The sequence below is a fragment of the Meleagris gallopavo genome, chromosome 21 (genome assembly GCF_905368555.1).
Source record: "Meleagris gallopavo chromosome 21, MGAL_WU_HG_1.1, whole genome shotgun sequence".
Taxonomy (NCBI): Eukaryota; Metazoa; Chordata; class Aves; order Galliformes; family Phasianidae; genus Meleagris; species Meleagris gallopavo.
Genome location: NC_139424.1, coordinates 7,577,542 through 7,601,988, shown reverse-complemented (window position 1 = coordinate 7,601,988; position 24,447 = coordinate 7,577,542). Strand labels below are relative to the sequence as shown.

General features: G+C 48.6%; 1 protein-coding gene across 1 annotated transcript; it reads left to right on the top strand.

The window, feature by feature from the left end:
• TBX4 (T-box transcription factor 4) lies at positions 1-24,443 on the top strand. Its single transcript, XM_085240869.1, has 8 exons — positions 1-156; positions 934-1,028; positions 10,217-10,336; positions 11,817-11,964; positions 18,891-19,043; positions 20,130-20,218; positions 20,640-20,881; positions 22,093-24,443. Exons 1-8 carry the CDS (start codon positions 1-3, stop codon positions 22,713-22,715), a joined length of 1,626 nt encoding a protein of 541 aa, XP_085096995.1. The 3' UTR covers positions 22,716-24,443.
• The last annotated feature ends 4 nt before the right edge of the window (positions 24,444-24,447 follow it).

The following is a 24,447-nucleotide window of genomic DNA, read 5'->3' as shown; positions in this document are numbered from 1 at the left end:
ATGCTCCAGGAGAAAAGCCTGTCTGAAACCGAGGAAGGGTTTCCAACAGCCCCCGCACCCGGCCATGCGGACTCCTCCGCGGGCTCCCCCGTCCTCGGCGTAGCCGGGGGCAGCAGCACTCCGCTCAGCAGCCCGCAGCTCCCCGACCCCGAGCAGGTACGCACGGACCGCGCCGTCGAGCAAACGGGCACTGCTGCCCATCGTGTCCTGCCGGGCCGGGAAAGCCGCTTCTGCTCTCGGTGAGATGCCGAAGCTTCCCTCGGCCGTACATCTTTCCGGACTGTGGGTCGAGGGATCGCGATGAAGTCGCTATTTTCAATTATTATAATTTTTTTCCCTTTCGTTTATTTATATTTTCCCCTGCAAGCATGCCGCTGCGCCCCTCGGTGCGGTCATTCTGCACGGACACCTCCCGAGCAGTGTCCTGCTCGGCGGTGTCTTTCGGTGCCGGTTTTGGTGTTGCTGGTTTGTTTTGGTTTGGTTTTTTTTTTGGTCTTTTATTTTGGCTAAACTAAACCTGAGCCGTCGCGGCTGGTCAGCCCCAGTTCCGCGGAATCAGCCGAGCAGCGCCGTGCGGCCCCGCCGTGTCCCTACGGCCATTCCAGGCCCCGCTTTCAGGGAACCCTCGGGCGCCGTCGGGGACCGCCTGTGCCGTCTGGGCACAGAAAGCTCTATAGAAAAATAATAATAATAACAAAACCATTAACAAGTCCGTTTGACCGCGGTGCCCGGCCTGGATGTGAAGCTCTGCAATTCAAAGCGAGCTCCGTTTGTTGCTTTTATTTGTGGCAAAGGGAGGTGGAATTTTCTCTCCTGCCCTGCGCTGCAGCTCTCCCTGTTGCTCCGGTGCCGTCGGACGGCCCTTCCCAGGGCGCTCCCTGGCCGCTCGTTGCTATTCTCATTCTCTTTATTTTATTTCAATTTAATTTGCAGACGATAGAAAATATCAAAGTCTATCTCCACGAGAAGGAGCTATGGAAGAAGTTCCATGAAGCGGGCACCGAAATGATCATAACCAAAGCAGGCAGGTCAGTGAGCATCCCCGGGCTCTTTTGTTTCTGATCCGTACGAAATGTCCCCATCCTTGAGCCGCGAACGGAGCACCGCTGCGATGCTGCAGTCGGTGCCAGTAACAGAAATACATGGTCATCGTTAGGGCGGATTTCAGGGCGATCGTTTTCTCTTTGCAAACTGTGTGTGTTGGAGTGGGGTGGCAGCGAGGAGTGGCTGCAGGGAAGCGTTGGATGCGTTTAATGCCCGTTCTCTTTGGTGCTGCTTCACTTTTTTTATTTTTTAAAATTATCCTATCAATTAATTTTTTTAAGAACTTTACCTGAATTGTGGCTCCACTTCTAGATTTTTTCCCCCCCCACTCTGCACAACGGGATTTTTTGGCACCAAAACGGTGTGAAGGTTTAGGGTGTGCTTTTAGGCTCGAAACTGGAAGACTGGGAGCTAACGCTTCTCAGTCCGAAGTCCAAGTGAACAAATTCTGCGTTTCCTTAGAAGCGAATTGGGTCCGAATTGGGTCCGAATCACAACAGCTTCACTCGAGGCTGGCTCGGGGGGGAGGTGGGGGGTGCACAGGGCCCGTCCGTGCTCAGAGCTCTGCGGGGATGGCGGAGTGGGACACAAAGCAAAGAGAGCCTCCCCACCCCAACCCCCCCCCCACGAGCAGAACACGACCGCTGTGAGCATTCGGCACCGAAATACTTTTCTTTCCAACAAAGCTGCGAGGTGCCGGGTAGCGGCAGAGAACCAACAGTGCCGAACTTGGGTGTTAAAATGGGTTTAATTCATTTCAACTCGACGAAACTTCTATGGAAGCAGAGCTGGGGGTTGGAGTTGGGGGGGGGGGGGTGTTTCCCTTCTCCCGGTGTCCCCCAGCCCACGGCCCACGTTCGGAGCCTCTTTCTGCCCCCGGGAGGAGGTGCCGGGCCGGAGCTGCTCCCTTCTGTCGCTCTTTGTTTTGTATACGAAGCGATCTCTCAGGTAACTCTGCCCTTATCACGTTGTATGAAATCGTAGGGCTCGTTCTGTGACTTCTGCTGATGGGAAGAGCCGGATCCGTTCTGATAGGGCCGCTACTTGAGGCAGCCGAGGCGGGGGGGATCAAGACCTCAAATATTTTACCCTTAATTTATAGTATCTGAGCGTGTCTGCTCGGGACGTGTAATATCTTTACCAAATTCTAGACCCTAAGCATCCCAAATGTGCATGTTATCTCTTTGTAAGACTTAACGTGGATTGTTTAAACAAATCCATATGGATAGGGCTCGGCCCCACATTCTTTGTCCGGAGAAGCTGGCAGTGCTCACACACCTTCCTCCAGAGATGGGGCGGCACGGGGGGGTGAACGGCAAATGGCAGCTGCGTGGTGGGGCACCTTGCTGCTGGGTGACAACCAGAGCGGCTTCTAAAATTCGAATCAGTGAAATAAATAGATGAATAGATGCAGTATTAGCAAGAAATTAATAATATAGATATATTTATTAAAAAAAAAAAAGCAGAAAGAAACAAAACCAAAAGAATTCCTTCGTGCTAAAATCCCCTGAATTCCCTGAAACAAAATGGGGATTTCAGTTCTTCTCCCTGCATCCAAATGAAAACAGTCTGAAAATGCGGGGCGAGATTTTGTCAGCTCGGGCCGAGCAGCTCAAATCCCGCAGCCCCTTCCTTTCCCTTTTCATCCCATCCCATCCCATCCCATCCCATCCCATCCCATCCCATCCCATCCCATCCCATTCCATCCCGTTCGGCCCCGTCCGGTCCCGCGGACCCCCCCGGTGCCGGTACCGGGATCAAAGCTGTCCCGAGTTGCGAATGGCGAAACGCAAACCGAGATTTACAGCAGGTTTCATTCCTCCTTCCACGCAAGCCGTTTAATAACAAAAAGTGCCAATAACAAACCTCCCCTCGACCCAATTAAAAAAAATGAGGGTTGATGGAGAATTGTGTGTACTTGTATTTAGAACTGAGGTGGGAGGGGGGGGGAGGGAAAGCGGCGGATTGCGGGCGTTGATGGGGCCCGCATCCCCTCTCAGCACACACAGGGATGCTCTGCGGATGGGAGCCCGTGTCGTGGGGCTGCTCAGCCCCAAGGGCACGAAAGAAAAGGGTTCGAATCCCAATTTTTTAAGTTTCAAGCCCTCGAAAAAGGAAAGAAAAAGTGACTTTCGTGACAAGTTCGCTCCGTGGGGAGGAAACGCAAAGCTCAGCGGAAGCGCTAATTCCGCGGCCGCGGTGTAAAATGGGCTCTCTGTCTAAACAAGGCAAATATCGATAACGTGGGGGGGGGGAGGGGGGGAGCGGGGAAGTCATCGGTTTCGTTCTTTGCGGCGCTCCGCAGAACGCGGCCACTATAAATTATGGGGAATTTAGGGCTGAGAATTACTTTGGGGGATTATTACTCCCTCTCAGGGCTGATCTGTAGGAGACATTAGGAGAGAGCAGCGAGCTCAGCGCTGCAATAGGAATCGCGTTGTTGCCAAGAAAGCGTGATTTATAAAGTGGAAACATCTTTAAAATGCGCTCGCTATCTTTTTAATGTTCGGCTGCTTCATTGTGGGAGGGAGGGAAAAAAAAAAAAAAGGGAGAGAGATTATTTTATATTAAAAGGATCATCAAAAGATAAAAAGTTTATGTTAGCAAAGTTCCCTGAACTCTGCATCCAACCGCGCCTCCTTCGGCCGTAAAACCCCGCACCTCTCGAGCCGCAGCTCCGAGCTCCGTATCTCAGCGCTCCGTCCCCGTTTTCCCCCGGAGCTTCGCCCTAATTACGAATTCGCCCTCGGGAGAATTTTCTCGTGCCGTTTTTTGGAGGATGAACGCGCTGCTCCGTGGGCAACGGCGGATTGAGGGGCTGCGTAGGGTCGGCGGGGGCCGGGAACGGCCGTGTCGGATCCCCAATCCCAGCCCCGATGGGGCGGCCGCTGCCGCTGCTCCGCGCCGTGCCGTGCGGGACCCCGCGCCCTCAACCCCGACGGGGCGGCCGCTGCCCCGGCTGCTGCGAGCACTCACCGGCCGTTCCCTTTGTTTCTATAGGATACGAATATCCCCAAATCCTCCTGAAAAGAGTTTTCCAGGCTGTTGCGTTCAGACGAACGAACGAACGAAATCGAGCTGAAAGGGGCTAAAGGGGACACGCGGGGTTGCGGCGTGGAGCGGAGCAGCGGGGTCCTCGCAGCAGCACGGTGCTACGTGCGGGGCTTTGCAGGGGCTCGGCGGTGAGGGGGCTGCCCCGGTTCTATGGGTATGGCTGTTCAGGGCAGGGAGCACATGGGATACTTCGCTCTAACTCCTCTTTCCCAATGTGACTTCGTTTAACTGAACAATTGCTGTTGTTGGTGCTGGTGTTGTTTTTTAACCTCGCGGCAAAACTCGCTGTGTCTCCTAATTCTGTGCTCGATCTCGCCTTCCAAGCGTTGTTTTTGCAGGAAGTGAATGTTCCCGTATGCACTCGGGGCTCTCCTTTCTGCCAGCCTTCATTTAGTTTTGGCCGTTCGCTGGGGTTTCCAGGTGCCAATCTCTGTAGCTCTGCAGTTTCTATCCAAATATTGCCAGGGACAAAGAGTTTGATGCAGCCTATGGCAAACCTCTCATAAACAGCAGCTGACCAAGAAGAAAAATAGGTCGTTCTTACATAGCAGCACCACCTGCTCAGGGATGGGAGCAGGAGATCATAGAATCGTTTGAGTTGGAAGGAACCCTAAAAGGTCACTCAATCCAACTCCCCTACAATGAATGGGGACGGAGATGCTGACCCTGAGCTCTGGGGGTGTTATAGGGACAGCCTCAGCACTATGGTAGCAGGTTCTGAGAGGCATATGTAGGAAAATACCATGCAGGAAAAAAAAAAAGACTCAATAAAGTGGTTTGCATGTGTGGAAAAGACGCACCCCCCCTTCAGATGTTCAGGTTTCATTTTAAAAGTGGCTCGTTTCAGTTTTAAAAAGAAAAAAAATCTGTTCCTAATCAACTTTAGTAAACCAAAATAAAAGTAGTTTTTAGGACATCAAGGTCTGAAGAAGTATAACTGCTTTGGCTGAGCTGGTGCCGCTTTCCCCTGCGAATAATCCCTTAAAAGTTAAATTTTCCATGGCTCCGTAGGGCATGTGGATGCCCAGTTCTCATTACAATTAAAGGGAAACTTTTGTCCAGAACCTTCTGAGGCAGCTACAAGAATCTCTCCTGAAGGTTTTTGATCCAAAAGCAAACCTTAATATCCGAGCTGAGCGCTGGAATGTGCGCCATCAACTTAAAACTTGGAAATAAAGCGGATATTTCAGGAATGTTTGAGCTGCTCAGCACTACATTTGGGGTCCCGGAATTACCCTCTTAGGGCAAAGTCCTGCTTGGGGGGAATGGACATCACTGCTGTGCTGTTGGCTGCGCTGCTAACGATGTTGACAGCTTTGGCAAAGGGACGGAGCTCTGGCACACTGGGCAGGGCAGGGATGGGATTTTATTTTTCATCCTGCGATGCTCGCTGTTGGGCTCACGAAGCCTTGGGATGCTCAGAGCTACGCCCGTTCCCAAAGCCTTCCCCGGGTTGGCTGTGGGGTTTGGCCATGCACGGAGCAGGGGATGGAGGTCCCAGCACCACCTCGACACCCACGCAGGGGAGGACATGTTCCTCAGCCACGGACGCAGCCCTGCAGTTAACCAAGTCCTCAAGTACGTGAGAAACAATGTTTTATTTAAAAATTGAATGCCAGAAAGAGGGGGAAAAAAAAAAAAAAAGAATAAAATAAAGCCTCGCCATCCCAAAATATAAAAATCCCTTAACTGTCTGACCTCCTCATCACTAGGTCATGGTCCTGCCACCAGATAAATCTCTCCTATCTGCCCATAGACTGAGAGTTCAATGTTGCTTGTGTTAGTGACAGTGAATTTGGGGCTGAAAAATGAACTACTGATGAGAACTCCTGTTGAACCTGTATTGTTTGTTATTCTGAGGCAAGGATCTGGCATGGGCTAATCCAGCACTTCAAAGTTAACTGCTCTTACTTTGTATACAGAGCGTCATAGCGGAGTGGCGTGGGTGATAAGAGAAATAAGGGACTGAGGTTAGGAGACACTGGGAAAATGGGACCCTGTTGGAAAACTCTTTGATCTCTTTAAAGTATTTTCTGAAAGCAAGAATCTATCAAAAAGGAAATGCCATTTAAAAGCCTAAAAGAAACAGCTGACATCTCCAAATTTGTTTTAATCTGCCCTGGAGAATATTATTTTTAAAGATGCGTGAAGTCAATGGAAGAAATATTTGTCAGAAGAAGGGAAATTAGGAAAAAGAGGAAAGTTCATCAGAATGAGAACGTGGTTCTTGGGGCCTCCACGCACCATTCCTTTTTCTCCTAAGCATGAAGACGAGCAGTAACATCCATAGGCACCAATTCTGATGGGGAATTTTGGGCCAAGTTCTTGGGGTTTTGGGTGTGCAGTCTGCACTGGTGCTTTAGGAGCATGGCTGGAGGCATCTCTGCCCATTTCTGAGAAGGCAGCCTTCAGCACATTGGCCAAGATGTTGAATGATTTTTTTGTTTTTCGGATTGTTTCACACCCCAATGTGCCATAGGGATCCCTTCCCAGATAGGGCTGTGCTGAAATGTCTGGGCACCCAATCCCTGCACTTTTCTTGCCCACCCCAAAACCGAGGACTGCAAAATCACCGCCTGTCCTTGAAAACCTTCATCCTGCTGGAAGTGCTGTTGGAAACAAGTCTTCACCTTCTGAACAGCTGAAGGACTTTGGCACATTTTTACCCCAAAGAAAAGGGAGCCTTGGCAGTATCAGTGCCAGCACAGGGCACAGGGAGAGCTCCAGTCCCTGTGTTCCCATGTGCTTCAGAGGGCACTGACTCAGCCCTTGGCAGGACACGGTTTGGGCTTCGCAGGGCTGCCATCCCCTGTTCCCTGTCCCCATATCCCAGTGCTTTACACCGCCCTGGATTGAGATATGGGTCAGATGCCCGTGAGCCAGAAAGGAATTGCTGCCCCAAATAATGAAAGCAAATCTTTCCTCTTATTGCTCTGATCCAAATCCAACCAACCAATTACACATTAATTAAATTTTGTTTGAACATAATAGGAGCCTTGGCTCCATGTCAGTAACTGCTGCATGGCTGAGGGGATTGGGTAGCAATAGAATAAATAAATAAACAAGAGATGCTTATTCTAACAGTTCATTTTAAAACAATTTGTGAATATCACATAGAGATAAAATGTGCCTAGCATAAACTTAGCTAAGCAGTGACTGCTTCATTATCAGAACAAATAATTCACCAGCACATCATCTTTGAAGCTTGGGAGGGCTCTGGAATCATGCTGCTTGTTTATCTTCCTGGCTTTTGCTGTTTTTGGTACATTTCATCTGCACCGAAGCTATGCCAGAGCCCTGCCTGTGGGACACAGAAATGTCCCCATATGTCCTGATGTCCAACAGAGGGGTTCAGGAGCCCCTCAAGGTGTGTCTTGCATGGTTCCTTCTGCACTGGGAGGGGTAGGGGATGGGGAGAAGAGGCATTTGGATGTGTCCAAAATTGGGGTCTTCCAACCCATCTCTTGCTGGGTGGTTGTGCAAGGTCATGCCTGTGTTGGTCCTCCCAAAAAAAGGGCATAAAGGGGAAAAAACTCAGCGTTTTGGGATAGTGGTGGCACTTGCATATGCTGGGGGCTTGCTGCAAGCTGGGACATTACATCCCAGGGCTTTGGATCCAAACCGAAGGTGAAACAGGCAATGGCTGAAGCTCTTTGTGATGTTGGGTTCACCCTTTGCAGCATACCCAGCACAGAACCTGACCGAGCTCCCCAGAAACCCCAAATTTACCATTTTCATAACCAATCTTGGCAGCAGAAAGTGCAGCAAAGCACGCGGTGGAGCTCTTGGCCACTCTCAATGATCAAGTGAGCTATTGTCGGGGAAAGTTGGCCAACATGCCCCATCCTCTGCGAGAACGCCCATCCACAGGGGAGTTCCTGCCCGGAGCCATGAATTGGGCAGGCAGATGCTGGCTGTGTCCCAGCGCTCGCCGGGAGCCGCACGGAGCCACAGGGGTTCGGTGCTCCGCGTATTTTTATTCCTAAGCAAAACTCTGTGACGGCTTTGAGTTGGACGCGGCGCTCCGCTTTGCCATGCCTCCCCACCAGCAACGCACAGCCCGTGTTTGTATCCTATTGCAAGGATGTATTTACAAAACCAGCCCCTGCCAAGGGGTTGAGAAATATGTTTTCATTAAGAAAATTAAACTGACAAGTCCCTGGACGGCGCACTAGTTGCATATATATATTTTTTAAAGGCCAAAACGCAGCAGCTAATAATAATGATGAAATGGTCACGAGCAGCCAAATTACTAAAACCTACCCCGTGTTTTCCTGGAAAAGAATGTGGGGAGTTGGCAAACGTGGCGGCGGCTGCTGACGGCTGAGCCCAACGCTACCACCATGAGATAGCGAGCGGCGCGCAAGTTAAGCAACACCTCCCATCAGATGCGGGTCCCCATTTGTTATCCTTAAAGAATTCCGGCTGTATATATTATAGTAGTACTTTGGCTCTTTGTATTTATTTTAGAGGGCTATACGAAAGAACATTATAAACTCAGGCATGTCCATGCTGTATGAACTCCATATGCCGAAGCTTAATTTTAAACGCCATTAAAAAAGCACTTAACATTTACAATATATCAGTCCGGCTACTTTAGCAGCTTGGATGTACGTCGGTAAACAAAATGATTGAGGAAAAGAAAGAAAATCAGAAGCTCGATGTTATAAAATCCGGGTATGATGCAGCGACCATCAGACCGCATCGTTCCCTTTGCTGGTTTTTAATCCGTTCCTCCTCTTTTTGGTTTCATTTTTAAATGTAATTTTAAGGCCTTTTTTTTTTAATTTAAAAAAAAAAAAAAAAGCTTGGCATTCAGATTGGATTCCTTACACAATTTTTTTCAATGTGTGAATTGGGCTGTGTATTCACAAATTGAAATGTCCTACTGTATTTATACAGGTGCTTACCTGTATGAGGGCAAGGTTAAGAGGAGCGCAGAGTTTATGAATGAAAATCAAATACGGACATTGGTAAACCACCCCTTTTTAGTCCCGGCTAATTACATGGTAAACATCTGGAATTTATGCAGGGCATGTAAAAGAGTCGATTGAGATGATTTCAAACAGGGCCCATTTTGTTGCCTTCTCCCCACGCTGCTACAAAATGGTGCTGCTGGACCAAGGGAGTGGCAGGAGGGCCTCCAGTGGAGCAGTGACATTAGGGCTTAATTGGAACAATCAATGATCCCAGCATGGAAACATTTTCATCTCCCCTCCCCTTGTGCTGATGGCAAGGAGACGTCACAGCCCGTTTGGCAGCTGCCTTGGCCAACTGATGGAAGAGCATGGTGAGCTGGTTTGCCCCGTTGACTTGGTTGGTGTGTTCTGTTTTTTAACTGGGTGAGGAGGAGATTGCCATTATGGAGCCAAGAGAACAGCGGCTCAGAGGATGTGAAGTGCTGTATGGGAACTGTAGAGTCATGGCCTGAACCACTGATTGATCTCCTGGGGAAAGGATCCAGTCAGCCCTGGGAGCACAGCTGAAGGCAATTCAGCTGAGACTGAAGGGGTGAAACCTGGCTGCACCTCTCTCAGACCCCATTTAAGGGCTGACTGGCACCAGGGAAGGATCTCTGGTTGGAGATCCTTCGTTGTGGAATCCTTTCTGCAAGCTGAGATCTTCAGAGATGGGTGAGCACATTTACTTTCCTGTGACATTCCATCCTATCTGCACCGCTCCCTTTGTAGTTACGTTTTTATATTGCCCTGCCACTGTGCTAATTTTTCTGATTGTAACAAGTGCCTAGCTGTGCAAACACCAGTGCTGGAGATTTCTGAAGGGTCAGAAATGTGATCCATTGGGTCACATATATACTGATAAAATGCGATATTAAATAGTATTTTTTGGTAAAGATTTCTTAGATAAGTGAGATATACACCAATATCTTTAATAACAAGTGGCTGCAGTGAAGCTCTCCGTTCCCATGCACAGCTCATGCTTGGAGAAGGGCAGTGCTCACTTTGGCAACGTGTAGACAGCAGTTTGCTTTGTAGCTCCTTTGTCCTAGCTTGGATCCCCCATGTGCTGGTGGTGGAGCTGCCCTCTGGGGCACTGCTCTGTGTTTCCATCTACTTTGGGCTGCTCCTTCATATGCTAACCCTTTGCTTTTCCTAAGGAGGATGTTTCCGAGCTACAAGGTCAAGGTGACTGGAATGAATCCCAAGACCAAGTACATCCTGTTGATTGACATCGTCCCAGCCGATGACCACCGGTACAAATTCTGTGACAATAAATGGTAAGAGGACATTCTCGTGTTTGCTTTCCTTTCGTTATGAATTGTAGGTGGATGGATGTTTCCACTGCCCATGGGTGATGCTGGTGTCCTAGAGCTCTGGCACAGAGCAGCCATACACCCAATGATCATCAGTGGCTGAAAGTCAAAGCAAAAAAAATTAAATAGAGTTTTCTGGAGAAGCCAAGGGATTGCTTGCTCGTAGATGTGGATCATCCATCTCCAAAGGACAGGAGGTCATATCAGAGGAGATGTCATAGTTTGCTTGGCCTTGTACAGGCATATGAGGGTGAGCCTGCAGCCTGTGTGTGCCAGGGGCTGGAAGGGGTGACCCAATGGTACATTTGGGCCTTAAAATCATGGATCCATGGGAAATAAGAAAAAGTTGCACTTTTTTTTTTTTCTCCAGCAGCAATATTTTGCACTTGGGGATGAGCTATGTAATGTGGGGGAACAGCTCTCCCACCCACTGCCTCTTTCCTTTTCATTCAGTGTTCTTCCACCAGAGTTTCTCCTTCTTTTGTAATTCCCTCCCTTTGCTGTGTCTTTGACAGTAAAGTTGCTTACCCCAGAGGCAGATGGAGTTTTGCTTTCTGACAAAGGGAGCGTGTTTTTTTCCCTTTTTTTTTTTTTTTTTTTTCCCCAGAACAACGCCCAGCAGCCTCCCTCACTGAGAATGGGCTGTGCTCATCTTTTCACCATGCAGCAGTAAGCAGAAAGTCAGGACAAGGCATGGAAAACTTCACACTCATTTCAATGGGAACAGCAACATCCTATAAAGCTGCAGTAATTCACTTGCACATTAGGGCTGCTCTAGATTTCAAAAATTTCTTTTCTACTCCCTTTTGTCCTGCAGTGCCTTTGGGTAAGAGGAGTAGATGGAGCACGCAGCCCACTTTGTGCTTTAACCATTAAGCCCTGGATGATGGATAGTTGTTAACTTTGTTTAATTTAGCTTTTGCCAGCCCTAGAGCTGTTTCCCCTTTTCATTTTATTGCTGCTGGAAAGTCTCTGTTGTTTTTGGTCATAATGCTTTTATTGGTGTTTTATGAGAAGAGAACAATACACAGTAATGGGGGAGCTGCCACGAAGCGATGCATCGCAGTGAGGTTTCACATCCATGAATGGTGGTGGAGGGTTGGATATGTGGGAAAGGGGGGATGCGGGTGCACAGCACCCAGCCCTATCCCATAGGAGCTGACACTGAGAAGTGCTGTCTGCTGGATGGCCTTGGAAGGCTTCATCCTGGCCAGCCTCCAAAGAACCCAAGCAAGGTGTCCTCCTCAGCTAATGTCAGCACAATGACCCAAGGAGATGGTGGTTCAGCTCTGCCAGCTGTGACACTGGGACAAAGAGATCTCATGGGCAGTGGGAGCCTCTTGGAGACCCGGGACATGGCTGCACTGTGGTTTGCAAGGGGAGGTCAATGGCAGGTGCTTTCTGTGGGGCAGACTGTGCTGCAATGTGATCACTGTGCTTGCAGGATGGTGGCTGGGAAGGCAGAGCCAGCCATGCCAGGCCGGCTGTATGTGCACCCTGACTCACCTGCCACTGGAGCGCACTGGATGCGGCAGCTCGTGTCCTTCCAGAAGCTGAAGCTCACCAACAACCACCTGGATCCCTTCGGGCATGTAAGAGAAAAGTTCTTTGAGGGCAATCCTTTGGGTTGGGCCCGTAATGAGCATGCTGGGTGGGATGTAGGGATGGATGCTGGATGCAGTGCTGGGTGGGATGCAGGGATGCTGAATAGGATGTGGTTCCGGGGATGCTGTGGGGTTTTCAGCCCAGCCATTGTTCCTGCAGCTTGCAGAAATAACTTGTTTTTCTCCAGGCTGGCTTTGGTGGCCCTATAAAAAATGGAGTATTTCATTTGGAATATATCAATTCATGTTTATGGCGAATGCAGAAGTGGGAAATGGACACTTATTGACCTCAGTGTGTTAAACAACATACCTGATGTCTTCCACCGTCCTGGCTGAAAGTCACATAGAAACAAACCAACCTCAGTGGCTGGAGAAAGGGAAATAGAGCCCAGAATTTTCTCTGTGCACACAGCTTTCTGTGAATTTCCCACTCCCAAAGCCATCTATGCATGTCCTGGTGCTGCTGTGCCAGCCCTGCCCTGTCTGCTGACCCCAAAGGCTCCGTGCTGATGTTATCAATCATGGCTGCCCCCCATCCTTCACTCATCTTTAAGGGTGAAAGCACCATGGCAGTGAAATGGGAACAGCCCCATGGAGTTGTGCAGGAGGAAGCAGAGCTGAGAGGTTTGTGCAGCCGCCCTGTGCTGCTCGCTGTGCAGTTTCGCTCCCGTTGCATTTTCCCCTTGCTTAGCAGCGCAGCTTAATATATATTGCTGTTTATGTTGTAAAATGTAAACCATAAAACAGGATGTTTGGTGTGCCTGTAAAACAAACAGGATGTGTGGTGTTGCTTTTGCAACACTAAATGGTTGCTTCTCCCAACTGTGTCATTACTTAACTGCAATTTTAACGCTGCGTTCGAGTGGGAAAGAGCCTTTCTCCTCCTTCTGGCAGCACTCTGTCCTCCCACGGAGCCTCACCATGGCATGGATGGAGCTCATTTTGCACAGGGTTCAGGCACTTCTCTGACAGTTCCTCTCGAGGACGCTCAATGAGCAATTTGCTTTGAACAACCTGGGCTCAGCACCTGCTCAGGGTGAAGATTTAGGGCTGGAAACACTGCAATCTGTGGTGCTGCTGCCGCCTCCATCCCACTCCTGCACAGGGCACTGTGCTATGCTAAATCACAGCTTCTCCTTTCTAGGAATCCATCACAGCCCTTCTCTTGAAGCTGCCTAAAGCAAACAAGTGTGGAAAGCCACACGGTTTGTTTGCTTCTCGTGCTCCAGCACTGCTGGCTGCCTGCTTCCTTTTGTCATTGATTTCCTCCAAACCTCAAAACCCACAGCTCCGGGCTGGGCTGGGCTGGGGCAGCACTGCAGGGCATGGGCAGCAGCCCATGTTCCATGAGCTGTGCCCTGCTCGGGTGTTGTGCATAATGGCACAGCTCTGTGCAGTTTGTCAGGAAGGAATAGAAAAGAAATTGTATTTTCAAGAAGAAATGAAGAGCAGAGCACTGTGATCTGCCTGCAAACTCCCATGGGTGAGCTGCAGGAGCAGAGGGAACATGTGTCCTCATGCAGTGTCTGTGGGGTGGGGGATTTTCCAGCCATGAAATGTTCCTTTCACATCAGGCTGAGGAATTAAGTTGAGAATGGATTAAGAAATCAGCAGTCAGTGGGATGCTCAGCTTTGGAGGTCGGTCTGATGCTAAAGAGAGCACTGAGACACCAATGATCTGTGCAAAATCTTGGTGCTCATGTTTTGCAAAGCAGTGTGTGCATGCATAGAGCCTTGGGTGACTGTCGGTGTGACTTTCTGGTGGGCATGGGGACATGGAGATATGGTGGCATCTGCTGCTCGCAGTGCTCCTGGGCACAGGATGAGCATCCCTCCTCCCTGGGGAAGCAGGCTGTGCCCTGCCACGTGCTATTGGAGCCCTCAGCTGTTTGAGCCATCGTTACATCACAGAAACAACCGCTTGCTGGAAGGGATGCAGGATGCTGGTGTCTGTCAGGGGTTAGCTTGGGGAAAAACTAAGCGAGTCGCAACAAATGCTTCCACAGTGATAAATGCCAATGAATGGAATTCCACTTTCTCCAGAGGTTTCAAATATGTAAACAACAAAGTGGAGGGTGCCTGTGAGATGGCCCTTATGGCCAGGGGGTGATCGTTGCAGGGACCTGAGTTCCTTTGCTTTTGTCTTTCTGGTTGGGTTTTCCTTCACCTCTTGCTATGAGGTGCTGCTGGAGCTGCTCACAGTGGCAGCACTCTGACAGAGAAGTCACTTCTTTTGGTTTTGCACACAGTGCAGCATCAGTGTGAACGCAGAGCATTGAGGTTTGGTCCTCGGTGGTGGTGGTGGGAGCCCCTCTGAGATGCAGCCCCTGCCCTGGGCTTAGCCCATCTCCTGGGCCAGCTGGGTAAGGGTGACTGCATTGCATGGCTATTTCTGGCAGGCTGTGGACAGACTCACGTTGGTTGGAAATTACGCTCTTTACAGAATATATAAAAAATATTCCTCTGGAAAAACAGACAAGGAAACAGATTAGAAGTGGAGATCGGCACAGGTGACAGCTGAGGTTTAGTTTCACTCCCCCAGCACACTGCTGCTGCACCTGCCCCACTCCCTGGGACCTCTGAGTCACTGCAGGGCTCTGTTCCTGCTACCCATCACAGTGCTGGTTTGGTTTTGGAGATGTAATCTCCCAAGGCTTAAGGCTGTGGAGTGTTAGGGGTGATCTATCACTTCTGCTGACGTTTTGAGTGATATTTTTGATTTTTCTTGGCCCCAAACATCTGTTTTCTGAGTTTACTCTTTAATTTTGATGAGTTTTTGTTACTTCCCTTTATATGGTGTTTTTTTTTTATATATATTATTTATCCTTGGTTTTATTTGATTATCACTCGGGGTTTCCTTCTCATTTTTTTTTTTTTTCCTTTCAATTTCATCATCTTTCCCTTTGCTTGCCAGGAACACCCAGGCCATTTAGGTTCATGTCCCCTCTTAATCTTACAAAACCCCAAATTCAATTTAGGATTTGTCACTTTCTTGCTCCACGCCTTGTGACCAGGCCAGATGTGTGCCTTGTGCCACCACCCATTGGCACAGTGCCTCCTTTCTCCATCCGTTTAAAACAGACAAAAAGGTTGCATTTTTTTTTTGAATAAGTTTGAAGTCAGTTTTTAGGGGACTGGCATGAGGAAGGGCTCAGCTAGAATACTCAAGAGATGGTATTGCCTTTCTTATAACCCATCAATTTTAGGTGACATCTTCCAGTTGTCTTACGGTTGAACGGTGACATCCAGCAGAGAGCTTTGTGCTGGCGGCTTTGTTCTGTTCCTACACCAAGGAGCAGTGCTGTGCTGAGGTCATGGCACACGTCTCCATGGTCATGGGGCACAGTATTTGTTCCCCTCCCCAGCACCTCTGTGTCAAGAACTCAGGAAACACCACTGCCCATTTCAGTTGACGTTAGGCACCTAAGAAGGAAAGAAAGCAAGAAATATTGCAGCAGTGGCCCTCGTGTAGGGAACAATTTGTCCGAGCTCATGTTGGTATTTTTCTTTTTTTTTTTTTTTTTCCTTCCCCCCAGGATTTTCCAGCATTCCCCTCCATTCCCCATTGTGCAGACTGCCAGGATGTGCTCGGTGTGGGGCGGCTCCTCCAGCACAGCTCTGGGTTCTGCTCCTACAGCAGTGTCCTGGGGCCAGAAGGGAATATGGAGGGTTGGGGCAGGTGGTGATGGAGCTGTGGAGGTTGCACATAGCATTTGGTTGGGGCTGTTTGTGTTATCAGGGGTAGGATGCAACCCCCAGGCATGGGGCTGGGTGCTTCAGTCTAAAAAGAATAGAGGGAAGGAAGAAAGAAGCAGAAAAATGTACAAAAATGAGAGATTTTATATTAGTTATGATGTGATCCCCTGGGAGCAGCTATAAAATTATGTGGCTTTTTCGTAGCCATTTACTATTCAATATAAAAAAAGGCAGTTGCCATGGCAACCACTGCATCATATGATATTTGATACCTTGGAGAAGCAGGGAGTGCTCTTAAATCAACTCCCCAAATTTCATATGGAAGTAAATACATTTTACTGCTGATTTTGGGGATTGTGATGGGGACGTGCCCAGCTCTGACCCTTCAGGCCTCATCCTGCAATGTGGCAAACTCAGACCCTGCAGGCTGAGACACTGAGATGCTCACGCAGTGTTTTCCAAGCTGACATTAAATGGAAGGAGCGAATGACACCATTTTTTGACATTTGCTCTTGAGTGGGGAGTGCCAAAAAAAAGGGGGGAAAAAAAAAAGTATTAAAAAAAAAAAAAAAAAAAGAGAAAAGAACTATATTACACTTAAAGTTCCAGCTGCCAACAGTGTGATCACCACAAAGGAGTCAGACAAGGGGGTGGAAAATCCCATATCTGTGTGCCTGGACTCAGGGCCATCTGTGGCCATCAGTGGGGCACAGAGGCAATGCTGATCCCAAATCTGAGTTCTGAGCAGCCGAGCTCTGTCCCATCAATTAAAATGCCTCTCATTTTTTGACACAATTCTTTAAGTTAATCTTTCCACTGATGTTCGTCACTGCAGTGGAATTTACATTTGTTTTGTGTATTTTTAGCCAGCGGCCGGTTTTCCACAGCAGCCTTTAAAAGTATTTATCCCAAATTATTGGCCTTCCAATCGCGCAGGCGCCGAGGTTTACAGCTGAGGCCTGGGAGGATTTTTTGAATGATTTTCAGGGGCTTTGAGTGCACGGTGCTTAAACCAATGGCGAGCAAGCAGGATGTGTGTGCGCTTCTTGCTTTCCAGAATGTTGTTGGTGGGAATAGAGGCAGTGGACAGGTCAACCCAATGCTTGCATCCTGCACCTGGCACAAAGTGCTGAGTATTTCACCCTGGGGCAAGGGCCAAAAGCACACTGCAGTAGGTTAGATTAGGCCGTTTTGGTGTTTTCCCCCCACAAATATCAAGCAGCTCAAAGTGAACCTCTGGGAGGATTTGTAGCCATGGATGTAACCACGAGCATCTGTCAACAATCCTTCCAAAGGCTTCTTCCAGTTTGTGTTGGTGCTGGAAAAGGCTCAGGCCAAAAAAAGGATTGTTAAAGGAATCTTTATGCCCTAGAGGGTACTGTTTTGGAGAGGAGGTAGGAAACAGGCTGCTCATCCACCCGTTGGAAATCTGAGGTTTCTTGTTCTGCCGTTCACTTGCTCTGATTTGGAGCCACACGTTGCCTTGCCAGACCCGGGCAGCTGGGGACAGGAGGTGAGCAAAGCTCAGCACCCCTCAGCTTCTGCTCCAGACAACCCATATTTATCAGCCCTTAATTATTGAAAATTGACGTGCCCTTTCTTATGAGCCTGAGCCTTCTGGCGTTGCTCATCTCGGCTGTTTTACGAGAGGCAGCCACATGAAAGCACAGCAAAAGCTGCAACCCAAAACCTGAGCCGACCCTCTCAGCTCTACAGCCTGAGTATCAGCAGCCACAAAGTGCTTCGGAGACGTGATGCAAAGCTGATAAAATGCCAAAAATTCCTCATTCTCTCTCTTGGGGAGCAAGGAGGGTTGTCTGGAAAATGTCGACAATAAAAATTGTGTTTAAGTGGTATATAATGCAGCCGGCTACTGTGGGCAGATCCGTGTGGCCGGATGGAGGGGCGTGGGGAGCACGAGCCCTCAGCAGTGCCTCCTGTCCAGCTGGGGTGCAGCACTGTGGGACTGTGCATGTCCAGTTGATCTCGAGGCAAACTTATCTTTCTTACTATTTTTCATTTAAAATGGGCTAAATCCACACTTTGTGTAAAGTAATGCAAATTGTGGTTTTGTCTATCCATTCTTCTGTCCTTCTGTGCATCAGTCCATCTGTTTTTCCATCTATCCATCTGTCTGTGCATCCATCTGTTCATTGACCCTTCCATCTATCCTTCTATTCATCCATCCACATCTCCAATCCACCTGTCCACACACCCATCCATTCACCCATCTCTCCATCACCTCCTGCAGACACAACCTGTGCAGCATTCCCTGTTGATTCCATATCTCCATTGGGCTGAATGTGTCCTGTGGCTGCTCAGGGTGTTGGCTATGATGGGGACAATCCAGCCCCAGGAACAGCCAGGATGTGGACAGCTGGAAGATGGTTTGGGAGTGGGAAGAGGCTGAAGAGTGGTGTATTGAAGAAATCAGAAGCAAATAATTTTTTCTTTGTCCAGAGAGAGGAATAGAGGCTTTTCTTAAAACCCATCCCATTCCTTAGAAGAAAATCCATTTCTTAAAACTACTTTGTCACATGTGGGCACAGCCATTCTTGTGGCAGAACAATGAGGCACAGCCACTGCGTGCCTTGGCAGAGCCCAGTGCTGTGCCCTGGCTGCACAGGGGTGGGGCTGAATGCCCACAGCCCCTCCTCACCGTTCTCCAGCCGTGTCTCACCTGCAGGGGTACCCCTGGGGTCTGCTGCACAACCTGCAGAAAACCTTCTGGTTGAAGCTTTTTCTTAGCGGCAGATGAAAGAAAAACACATACTTTTTTTTTTTTTTTTTCTTTTTTTTTTCTTCCCCTCTGTGGTTTCTGTGATACATATATTTTTTGCTTTTGCTATTTTTCAGCTCCGTAAAGTATTTTATGAGGAAGCTTTATGGACCAGTCTGCTGGTGAATTATATATATTTTGCAGCTTCAACGTGAGCTGGGAAAAAAATTTACGGCTTTGTTTCCACCCAGGCTGACTCTGTCCAATAGCAATAAGAAAAGGAGCGTTCAGCAGAAAAGCTCCAAGTTCAGTGCAGACGCTTGCCAGAGCAGCAGATACCCTCTCTGCTGTGGGTTGTACATGTTACACAATGTTGTTTTCTCCTACAGTTTGAAAGCAAAGCTGAAGTGTAGCGCTAGTGGGACCAAGCTGTCAAGTGGCCAAGACTTGTCATTTTTACAAAATCGGATTGTTCACTTTAGCACCAATTGTTTTCCAGATTATCCTCAATTCAATGCACAAATACCAGCCACGGCTGCACATTGTGAAGGCAGATGAGAACAACGCTTTTGGCTCGAAGAACACGGCATTCTGCACCCACGTGTTTCCAGAGACGTCCTTTATCTCGGTGACCTCCTACCAGAACCACAAGGTACGGCACTTTGGGATCCAAAGGGGCTCATTTTGGGCTGTGTGCTCCTATAGCTTTGCTTGGGGAGGGCACAGAACTGCTCAAAAAGCTGTTTCCACTGCAGCCCTTTAAGCTTGAAGCACGGCTGATGGGCCAGAGGATGCAGCTAAGGGGAAGCACGACAAGCACTGGGCAACAGCAGCCTGGCAAGCCCTGATTGTCCAGGAACTAATGAATTGGATAATAATAAACTCTAAGATGTCATTCAAAACAGTGAGCAAATCTAATAACGGCTGGGAAAAGCTTGCTCGTAAATCTACAGCAAAAAGTAATTATAGCATGTGTGTTTAGCAAGACACACAAGGAATGTAGCCATAAAACTGAGCTAGGAGCCTGCACTGTGGTTAAGAGGTGAAGGTAGGAGGGGGCTCCAGGTGTTTGTGTTTTGTTGGGTTGGGGGGGGGGACACAAAACACAAAGGCCTGGGGCTGCGTGTTGGGTGTGTGGCACAGCAATACACCGACTGCAGGGTTGGATTTCTCCATATCTTTTCCATGCATTGGGTCAGGGCAGCACTGGATTGCAGTCCCATTTGCTGTGATCCCTGGGTGCCTCTTCCTCCTGAACAGATGGCTGTGTGTCCTTTGATGCACGCAGTCCTTGCAAGATTTTGCAATTAGCAAGCAGTTAAAAGGCTCAGAGTAGCAGCCTGGATGTGTGTGGTATGGTAAGACAGGGGAAAAAAAGGTACGTATTTAGGCACCAAAGTGAATCCTGTTTGAAAAGTTGTAGACATTGGTGTAAAACGACCAATTGCCCAAACATGGTTAACCAAAAAGGCTCGAAAGTGCTTATTTAATACCTCCTTAAAATATCGAGGTCAATGGTGCCTTTCATCCCTGAGGTCCCCAAAGTGCTCCATAAACTTAATACTTCCACTGTCACTGCTGTGCTTGGGCAGGGGCTGGTGGCTGAGCGGCAGTGCAGGTGATGGCGACGTCTTCTTTTGAAGGAACCCACCGGGCACCAGAGGACTCTGCCCCTCTGCCCATCATTGGCATCCCATCTGTTTTCACATGATTTCTGCTTGCTTTCCTTCTCTTAAAGATAACTCAGCTGAAAATTGAGAACAACCCCTTTGCGAAGGGATTCAGGGGAAGCGACGACAGCGACCTGCGCGTGGCACGGCTCCAAAGGTATGGTTGGAGGACGGATGGGAGGGCTCTGGGTCAGCAGGCTGAATTTGGCTGCTGCACATAGCTGTATGGGGTCTGGCATGCACTGCTAAGCCCTTTTGCCATTGTCTTACTGTCAACATGCTGCACCTCTTTGAAGAAAATTATTGAATGCCATGGGGCATTCAATTTTCTTGTATTTGAGGGCATGAGGGCATTTCATGCCCTCCCTATCTCCAAAAAGCTCTTCCTGGAGCCGAGTGATGCATTTTGTGTGCTGTTGCTTGCCCACGCCCGAAGCTTGGTGAGGGTTAGCTCATCGTGCTTGGCAAAGGCGTAGAGCCGTTGGATGGGGATGTGCCGGGGCAGCCAAACTCATATTTCATCCTCCTGTTGATGCTGATGCTGTCTAACCGGTAATAATTTTTCTCGCCTTCTTCAGCAAAGAATACCCAGTGATTTCCAAAAGCATCATGAGGCAGAGGTTGGTGTCCAGCCATGGCCAGCTCTCGACCAAGCCAGATGTTAACCCGCTCCATGGCAGTCACCAGACCCTCCAACACTATCAGTACGAGAACGGTGCTCACATGCAGTTCGCAGCCTCAGATACTCAAGATCTGTCACTCAACACCTTCACAGCACAGAGGGATTCAGGGCTCTTCTATCACTGCCTGAAGAGAAGAGGTAACTCGAGTTTACACTAAAAAACATTGCAGCAAATAGGCCTAAGAGCACTGAAAGCTTACCCATAATCCCAGTTTGTTTTGGATGTGTCTCTTAGACCTTAATTTGCAAAGTGATCAAAGTGTTTTGGAGGGTCAGGGTTCACAAGCTGGATTTTTGGGCAGTTGTTAGTGGTTTTGTCCCATAGAAGGCAAATTGAGGCACTGAGCTAAAAAAAAAAAAGCAAAACCAACAATCAGTACATATAATTCAAATGGAATGAACACTGAAAAATTATCACTTGATAAGTCATCTGAATTAATAATATTTGCAGGGAGGAGGCCTTATCTATCCTGAAATGTCCTGACGCGGCCATTAGCATTAAGGAAGTTGTACTGAATGAGCACTTTGTAGGAGGAGCCAGTAGTTATCCCACTGCGAGCAGTAGGGCGGTGGTGGCCACGCATCCTTCTCCTTATCAGCTGGTCCTAACTTGAAGTTGAAGAGCTGTAGCTGAGTTGTCTTCCTTTAAGTCCAGATCCGATGAGATCATGGCATATTTCAAGTTAGAAGGAAAATTATTCACGCAGCCAAATCCTTCTATTTGCATGTCTCATTGGCTGCTAATTTATTTAAGCTGTGAGAATCCTCTGATCGTGGGCTAATGAGGAATTCAGTATCACCAGAAATAAGGACTGTGAAGCAAATGTGTCCTTCTAGCAGATGTTTAATTTGCAGATGAGTTCATAAATGCAACATTCTGACCAGCTAATGAGCTCCCGCATGTGAGGCTGAGAAGAAGAATGGGCAGCTGGGAAAGGTCTCCTTTATCTTGAGATATTTCTGCAGCTTTTGACATGAATATCTGGGAAATGTATAGTGATTTTGGTACTGACAGGAAGGAGGGCTGTGATAAGACCCTTTCAGAGACTTCTTGAGTTTGTCAGGAGTAGTGCTGCAGGAGTGCCACAGACCTCTGTTATCTGGATGAAGGTGAAGTAATCCCTGATGTGAGAATAGTCACTTACTTACCCTGATAAATGTCATCAGCATGCTTGGGAGGATGATGGAATTACTCCAATATTTTGCAACACGACACCTTGTTGATATTGCACGTTGTCTTTCCGAACTGAAATGGTCTGAAAAAAAGCACTGGTGGTGTAGCGGAACAATCCTGCATTCTGAAGTCCCATCCCAACCCCATCCCTGAGCTCTCTTTTTTTTTCCCGCAGAAAGCGCGCGGCACCTGGACCTGCCCTGCAAGCGTTCCTACCTGGAGGCCTCCTCGTCAGTGGGTGATGATCACTACTTCCGCTCTCCACCACCCTACGAGCAGCAGATGCTGAGCCCGTCCTACTGCAGCGAGGTGGCCCCACGGGAAGCCTGCATGTACTCTGGGTCAGGGGCTGAGATCGCAGGCGTGCCGGCGGTGGATGACTTGCCGCCTCCACCTCCCCCGCTGAGCTGCAATATGTGGACTTCAGTCGCACCTTACACCAGCTACAGTGTTCAGACAATGGAAACTGTGCCCTACCAGCCCTTTCCAGCCCATTTCACAGCCACCACCATGATGCCGCGGCTCCCATCCATCGCGGGGCAGGGCTCACAGCCCCCGGGGAACAGCCACTTCAGTGTCTACAACCAGCTGGCCCAGTCTCAGGTTCGGGAGCGCGTCCCCCCATCGTCTTTCCCGAGGGAAAGAGTGCACCCGTCCGTGTGTGAGAGGAAGCCGCCTTCCCCACACCTCAACGCTGCCAATGAGTTCCTCTACTCCCAAAGCTTCTCCTTGTCACGGGAGTCCTCGCTGCAGTACCATTCAGGAATGGGGACGGTGGAGAACTGGACGGACGGGTGACTCCGTGGGCCCAGCGGTGCCGCAGCTTGCGTTACTGCTCCGGGACGGTGCTAAGGCAGCGTTATACCTGTGGGTAACTTGCACTTGGGTGAGACGAGCATGCATTTCCCAGGGGCGCGTGTGTGCGGGGAGTGCCCATCTCTGGGCACAGAGAATTCCGACTCCTGGATCCATCAGCCTCTGACTAACTTCCGAATGAATTAATTCTCACGTCTTCATTACCGATCTGGTAGAAACCATCTTCTGGACTAACAAGTGAAGTCGTCTGTCATTCAGTTTTGCCTGTAACAGTAAACATCCATGAGTAAATTTTGGCTTTTTCGGAAAAACACGAGCTTCATTTGTATGGTACACCGTTCGCAAAGTCACAGAATCCCCCAAACCAAAGGAAGAAGCGATCTGTTGGGCTGTGTAGCTCCAGGACTGCTGTAGCAGCACGTGTTAGGCTCTGTCCACCTGCAGAAATTTCCCTTCCTCTGATGCCAGTGCTGAGGTGCCAGTCCAGACTGTCCCAGTGCAGTGCAGAGAGGAGAAGCACCGGTGCTCAAATGTCCCTTCTTCCCCCATCGATCACGGCTGTGGGAGACCGAGAAGTGAAGAGTTATGCCCCGGGCCAAACAGCAAATTAATTGCAGCATTAGGAACATACCCAGTGTCTTCAGACTCTGTTGATCAAATCACACTTGTTTATTGCAATATATTTATGAAGTTTAAGCTTAAAAGTTGCTAATACTTTCCAGAAAGGGTTTCTCTATTTGCTGGTCCTTCATTTCTTTTGCATTCAGCTGAAACGTGCTTTTTGTGCTATGTGTTTTTTTTCTTTTGCAGCTAGCTTGGGAAGAATTGTTTTCAGCATAAAGAAGGCATGGAGAAGCGGTCTTTAATTGTGGGGTGGGAGTGGAAGGAGTTCCCATTGCCTGTCTGGCTTTACAGTGTACAACTATCTGTAAAGCAGGTAAAAATCTATGACCAGCGTATAGGTTGGTACCATTGCTTACTGTGGAAGTATCTTGAGCTGACTCTGTCTGTGCTGACTTTGCTTACAGAGTGCCCCCAGGAGGCACTGAGAATCGCTGAGCCAACTCACGTGGGAGGAAGCTGTGCTCCTTACTGAACAAAACTCTCTCTGATTTCACCTGAAAATCCCTGCAGCAGGGACTGTGCCCTCCTCCGTTCTGCTGAGGTGCATAGCAGTGGTGCTGGGAGCTTTTTCCACTAAAGAGCGCAGAACTGAAGCTTTAGTTGTGATCAGGGGGTTGGGTTTGTGCTTCCCACCCCTTGCTTCCCAACTGGGCTAAAGCAAAAGGCTGAAATACACACTTAGAAGTCAGGAGGCACTTCTGCATTTGGATGAATCCATTCCAACGAAGAGAGGCTGATGATCGAGGGCAGCTGCTCGCAGTGAGGCAGCCCTGAGGCCACCATGGAGGTCACGCTCCCACCTGGACAACCTGTACACACATTCAGCAGACAGTGTGTGACCGGTGTGCATTTTGTAATCAGATTTTCAAAATCACTACAATTTTTGCATGCTGAATAGCTATTTATATACATATATATATATATTATATATATATAAAAATATATATATATATATCACAAATGCAGGCCACGTGTCCAATTCAGCTTTGCTTTTTACAAATGAAATACTTAATAAAAATGAATGTTGCAAGGTTTGTTTTTTTTTTTTTGAAAGACATCTATTTAAGATTTTTTTTTTTTTAATTACACA

Bases quoted from the DNA above. Each gene is read 5' to 3' on its own strand.
- TBX4 (XM_085240869.1), top strand. From the start codon at position 1: ATGCTCCAGGAGAAAAGCCTGTCTGAAACCGAGGAAGGGTTTCCAACA. The intron at 10,337-11,816 runs GTAAGAGGACAT...CTGTGCTTGCAG, and splicing joins AAATTCTGTGACAATAAATG to GATGGTGGCTGGGAAGGCAG. The intron at 20,882-22,092 runs GTAACTCGAGTT...TTTTTCCCGCAG, and splicing joins TCACTGCCTGAAGAGAAGAG to AAAGCGCGCGGCACCTGGAC.